At 43.3% G+C, this 6151-nt stretch overlaps 1 protein-coding gene across 1 annotated transcript in view; it reads left to right on the top strand.

Annotated features, from left to right (window-relative positions):
- Window positions 1-5559: 5559 nt before the first annotated feature.
- Window positions 5560-6151, top strand: part of carmil2 (capping protein regulator and myosin 1 linker 2) — a gene marked incomplete at its 3' end in the record, with an annotated part of 93087 nt that continues 92495 nt past the window's right edge. Inside the window, exon 1 of the mRNA XM_063197850.1 lies at window positions 5560-5753. Coding sequence (XP_063053920.1) covers window positions 5714-5753 — 40 coding nt within the window. The remainder of the gene's footprint in view (window positions 5754-6151) is intronic.

Genomic DNA, 6151 nt, shown 5'->3' with positions numbered 1-6151 from the left:
AAGAAAAGGTCAAATGTGGGTTGTGTTGGATGCTCATAGAGCTTTCCCGTACTGCTTTCGTTTATACTGTGGTTAATTTAACTCTTGTTAAGCTGGAAAAATTCACATCTGTTCATGTTAAGCGGAAATCTGACCTTAGTCTGCTGTGACCCTGACAGTTTGATACCCCTGACAGATTTTCACATACCATAGACCATACCATACCATAGACCGTTCTCATGGCAACACCTTGGGCTAATCACAGCTTTGGCTGGGCCCAGGACAGTCATCTGAAAACCCCCACCCTTATCAAGCTGTTTTACCGGAGATGACCTGTGCAACATCACTGGCTCACTATTACTGTAAGACATGTACTGTTATTCATTGCATCACTGCAGGTGGCAAAACCACAAAACAAGCACTCACTGCATGCACAACCTATGATGGTAGACAGGAGAGACCTCTTGTACAGCTGCTTTCCAAAGAAATAGAATATCACAAATAAGTTGATTTTTTTCCATAATTCCATCAAAAATAGTGAACTTTAACATATTGTAGATGCATGCATCTATTTGCCTTACCTGTACTCACTGCCATGTTTTTTTAGCATTGAAGTCAATGACAGAGGCGTTGGAAGTTATGGAAACCTGTTATTTGATATTTTTTTATATGGTGACCCACACTTTGATTATGCCCCATAGATGACCATACCATGTTGGTGCTTTGGTGGTATGGACATCCCATTAATTTTCATTTCATCATGACAGTGATTAAGGCAAATGGATTCCTCACCAAGTATTGAAAATTGACATGTAATGTAGAAAGTACCATATTTCATGTTTTTTGTTTTTTGGTTTTTTTTTAGCTGGAAGCCCTAAATATGAAGGAAAAAACAAATGAGTTATTTCTTGGGCCATGAATCTATATGTTTATAAAGTTTATAATCATTGATGATATGGAAATAAATCAACTTCTTCATGGTTTATTTTTTTTTTTTGAAAGGAGCTGTATATTATTAAGAATCAGTATAGAGTCTCTTCCCAATATGAAGATGTCAAGCAGCCAACACACATGGCAAGGCAGATCGAGTGAGATTACAGTAAGGCAAGTGGCACCTATGATGAATGAATAACAGGCAGTGTTGGGAGTAACTCGTTACAAAAGTAACTAATTACTGTAATGCATTACATTTTTGAGTAACGCAGTAATGTAACTGATTACAGGGGAAAAAATCGGTAATATGTCCTCGTTACAATGCAAGTAACTTGCACATTACAACGCATTTTTTTCACCTACATTTTGTGTGGGTATTTTGTTTTCTTTATACAATGTTCGCGGATCACCGCAAGATCAGCTATTGCCTACGATAGCCTACGTCCACGCAGAGATTTTAAAGTTTCACGCAGAACGTTGCTTCCTCTTTCACGCTTCGTCTCTCAAAATGGCAGGCTGACAAAGGATGACCGATCCAGAAGATCCAGCTTGCTCGTTTTCAAGATGGGTATATGCCCACTACTTTGACTCCATTGAAAATAAGGACGCCAAGAACATAAAGTTAAATGCACACTGTAGGCTACTTGAAACCCAAACCGCTTTCCACGTCGAAAAACAGTAGCCTACCACAAACAATTTGACGATTTGAAGAGGTGCCATAGCACCACCAAATTAGTCAGGAAAGGAGGGGATGCATCCCATTCGCACGAGACAGGGACACGACAGGGTAGGCTATCCGACGGGGGGATGAGTAGGGCATACGTTGCACCCCCCTCACTTTTGTTCAACTAAGGGACTGTTCGTAATTTACTGGGGGGGGAGGGCTGGTGCGTAGGGGGGGGAGGGCCATGATGAAAAAAAATGAGGTGGGGGGGAGGGCCATGGCAAAAAAAATCGGAGTTAGGGGGAGGGCCATGGGGAAAAAATATATTTTATTTTATTTTATTTCAAATAATAATAAAAAAAATGCAATACTTCTCTGAAACACATCGCTTTGCGATGCAAGGTCCTGGGTGCATACGTTAGCACTGAAGCGTGTATCTGTAGTCATCCCTAGGCATAGGCCTACCTAGGGATGCGTGTAGGCATACCGAATTATGTGTTAGCCTAGGCTAAATATTATTTTTGGTGCTTTTGAGTGGAAAAGACCTTGTGCCATAACGGTGACCGCGATTTCCTCGGGTTAGGCTACTGCTGGACATCGCAAAGTTGGTCCTGGATCAACATCTGGTTTGAGTGGTTATCTAGGTCCTATGTCAGATTTCGCGCCAGTAACGTCTTCTGTAGCCTATGGATTAAGATCAGTTATGCAGAAGTGTCATGCTGTTACAAAATAGGCCTACAATTATTCACTGACAGGTTAAGTTTAGGAATATGTTTTGGTTAAGGCATAATTTGGCATGAGGTTGGTGCACACATTTTCACTGACAGGTTGTTTAGGAATTAGTTTTAGTTTAGGCACAGTTCCACATAGCCACTGTAATAGCCTACCTAGCCATAACCAGAGCCGTATACCACCGTGACGGCACTTGGCATGCCCGTTAATTTTTTGAATCAGACCTAGAATAGGCTAACATAGCCTACCAGATGTTGATCCAGCAGGACCAACTTTGCGATCTCGAGGAAATCGCGGTCACCGTGCCCAACGCAGGGCGCCCCTCCAGCTGTTTCGCTCGCTATCATAGTCGACTTGAACATTTGGTGATGTGTCAGTGCATCGCAAGGCACAGAGAGATGTGCACGAACAAGCCTACTTTGGACAGAGCTTCGAGGCGGCTGCTCAACTTCGGAATCTCGAAGTGAAATGTAACCTATTTTCTTCCAACCGGCATTATCAGCTGTCAAACTGGAGCGCGCCACCCTAAACATGCAGCGGTTTGTTTAATTGTTCATCGGTGTCCACAAGAATGTCTACTTTTGGGAAAATAAAAACACATTTTGAAATAGTCTAGGCTAGAGATACTGTTTGGAGCCATACGCCTACTTCAACCCTGTAATCCCACCAACTCGAGTCAACCTGCAGGTGAGACCGCTTGCTCACGCAGCTTGGTCTAGGATCCGCATGATTGACAACCTAGACTCTAGGTTGTCAATCATGCGGGCAGAGCGAGAGAGAAGAGAGGGTGGGGGGTTCACTTCGAGATTCCGCAGTTGAGCAGCCGCCTCGAATCTCTCGGTCCAAAGTTGAACAGAACAGTTAATAGGCTACACTGTTCGTGCACATCTCTCTGTGACAATTGCCATGCACTGACATGACCAAATGTTTAAGTCGACAAGGATAGCGAAACAGAGCTGGAGGGCGCCATGCGTCGGGGTTAAATGGCGCAAGGTCTTCTCACACAACAGCACCAAAAATTATATTTAGCATTTACATTTTTGTACCTGTAGGGGGAGGGCCATGGGAAAACAAAATTGAAGTGGGGGGAGGGCCATGGGGAAAAAATTGAGGTGGTGGGGGAGGGCCATGATTTTTTTTTTGGACCGGACTTCCAGCGCACCAGCCCTCCCCCCCCGGTAAATAACGTACAGTCCCTAAACATCACTAAAATTGAAATAAATCTATTTGAAATAAAATATTATAGGCCTCTTGGCTCATTAATGCTTATTATATTTCATTGTAGCTTCAGCTGTACTTATCATGCCTCAACTCCACTATCGTCCTTGGCATTGTTCAACAACGTTTGTGAGAAAAATCTGGCGCATGTGGGGGGTTGGGGGGTTGGACATACAAAAAAAGAAATTGAAAAAAAAAATTGGAAATAAAAAAAAAAATCCGACCGGACGATGACCAAACCTGACAACCAACCGGAACCAAACTTTTATTTTTCTTAGGCCTTATTGTATGTGGGTAAGACACAATTCCTGAAAATGTTGTTTTTCAGTCTGCAGGCTTCCAAAACAACTTGTTGATGGCAGGTGAAAGTCATGCCACCTCATAGATTTGCACTGTAGATTGCCAAATCCTTATTTCCAGTCATTTTGGCTAAAGTAACTAAAAGTAATGCAAAAGTAGTGTAATGCCTTACTTTAAAAAAAAAAAGTAATGTTGTAATGTAAGGCATTACTTTTAAATGACAGTAACATGTAATAAGTAGTGCATTACAGTTTTTGAGTAACTTTCCCAACAGTGATAACAGGCCTCTCTCTAGCCTGATAAACCAAACTAGTGGTGTGCATTGGCACTGCCCTCACGTTTCCATTCGAATACGATTCGGGAGGTAGCGATTCGATTCAATTCGATTCGATTCAATTCTATGATGTATTGCAATGCATTACATTTCTGCTGAAAGCAAAGTAAATGTTTCATCAGTCATGATGAGGCAATAAAAGTAGTTAGATACTGAGCAACATTTTATTGGCTGTTTTCTGTATTAGTCTATCAGTTTTCAATGCTTTGAAGTGCTTTTATTTAATTTAACATTCATTTGCTCCTGAAAATATCCACGGAAGTAATTGAAACGTAAAAAAAATTGCTGCATCGATTCTGGAACTTGCCGCATTGGATTGAATCGTCCATGCCCCGCATTGCATCGCCGAATCGATTATTGTTGACACCACTAGAGTTTACTAGGCTAGCCTCTCTCAGCTTTTTATTATTGGGATAACTTGCATAATAGGCTAGGCTAGGCTAGGCTACTGAATAACTTTATTTTTTATTTTTATTTAACCTTTATTTAACCAGGAACGGTCCCAAAAGTCACAGTGACTCTTCTTCCAGGGAGTCTTCTTCTATTGGGTCAATTTGAATGTGAATTTGGAGTACTGGTCAAGAGGCAGCAAGTCATAAGTTTCGAAGGAAAACACAAACACAGAGGACAAAACTACCAAGGCACATCAATCTGCATACAAACTTAAGATGGAGAAAATTAGTACAAAGTACCTCATCTTGCTTTTGCAGGCTCTACTGGCCAGGGAAATACGAATGGACACTTAAAACTCTCCATCTGACAAAAGAAAAAGGCCTTTTGACATAATTCTGCAATATTGGCCTAAAAGAACTCCATCTGTTAGAACCGTGTGGTGGTGTTGTATTGTAGGCTACTATATGAAATATCTACATTTCTTTGACTAGTAACATCCCTTTTGAAATTAGTTGGACATTTATTTATTTATTTAATTACTTAATTATATAGGCCTACAGTATTTATTGCTTCTGACCGAAGCAGGGTTGTTGTGTGAAATGTGTCTCCCTGTTTGCCCATGTATCTGTCTTCTCACCTAACTGCATGTCCGTATGTCTGTCAGTCTGCTTGCCTGACTATCTACCTGCCTGCCTGTCTATGTGTTTATCTGTCTTCCTGCCTGCCTGTCGTTCTGCCTCCCTGCCTGTCTTTCTCCCTCCCCGCCTGCCTGCCTGTCTGTCTGTCTGCCTTACTGTCAGCCTGTCTATCCGTCTGTCTGTCTGCCTTTCTGACTGCCTATTTGTGGATGTGAAGGTGTCCCTGTAACTGCGTGTTATGTGAGGGGTGTCTCCGAGTGTGCTGTTGCTATGTGATCTAACGGTGAGGCTGACTTCCTGCCACTTCCTGTTCGGGTGTTTGCACACTGCAGTTTCCCTCTCGGCACCCCGTCACTCATGGGCAGGATGTACAACCTAACTGTACTGTACGTCTGCGAGTGTATGTGTGTGTGTGAGTGTGTGTATGTGTGTGTGTGAAACCTTGTGTTCGACCGGCATCTACACACGGTGGACCCCCACGCCGGCCCCTTCCCCCCTCCCCGTCCGAGGACCACAGCTGCAATGATGGCGCTCCACTCAGCTGTGCCTCACTCCCTCCAAGGTATGGCTTTACCACCTCACTATGGCTCTACGCTCGCTGCTACCTCACTCGCTCCAAGGTATGACTCTTCAGTACGCCTCTCTGGTGCATGGTATGCCGCTCTCAGCCAAAGTCTCAAGGTGTGGATTCATGGTATCTCACTCACTCCTAGGTATGGCACCCTGGTTTATGGTACACTCTGGTACACACTCTGGCTATTATGGTACACTGTCTCACCCGACTGGGTTCTCTGGTCCAAGGTATGGCTCAATGGTGCAACGGTTGATACCTCACTCTCTCCAAGCTATGGAGCTTGCTTACTACTTACCTCGTTCTGGTGTACAGGTGTATGCCTCTGGTGTGCTCCTCTCTCACCCGACTGGGTTCTCTGCTCTAAGGTGTGGCACTCCAGTACCATT

The sequence above is a fragment of the Engraulis encrasicolus genome, chromosome 4, assembly GCF_034702125.1.
Source record: "Engraulis encrasicolus isolate BLACKSEA-1 chromosome 4, IST_EnEncr_1.0, whole genome shotgun sequence".
Taxonomy (NCBI): Eukaryota; Metazoa; Chordata; class Actinopteri; order Clupeiformes; family Engraulidae; genus Engraulis; species Engraulis encrasicolus.
This window is presented reverse-complemented; position numbering and strand designations above follow the sequence as displayed.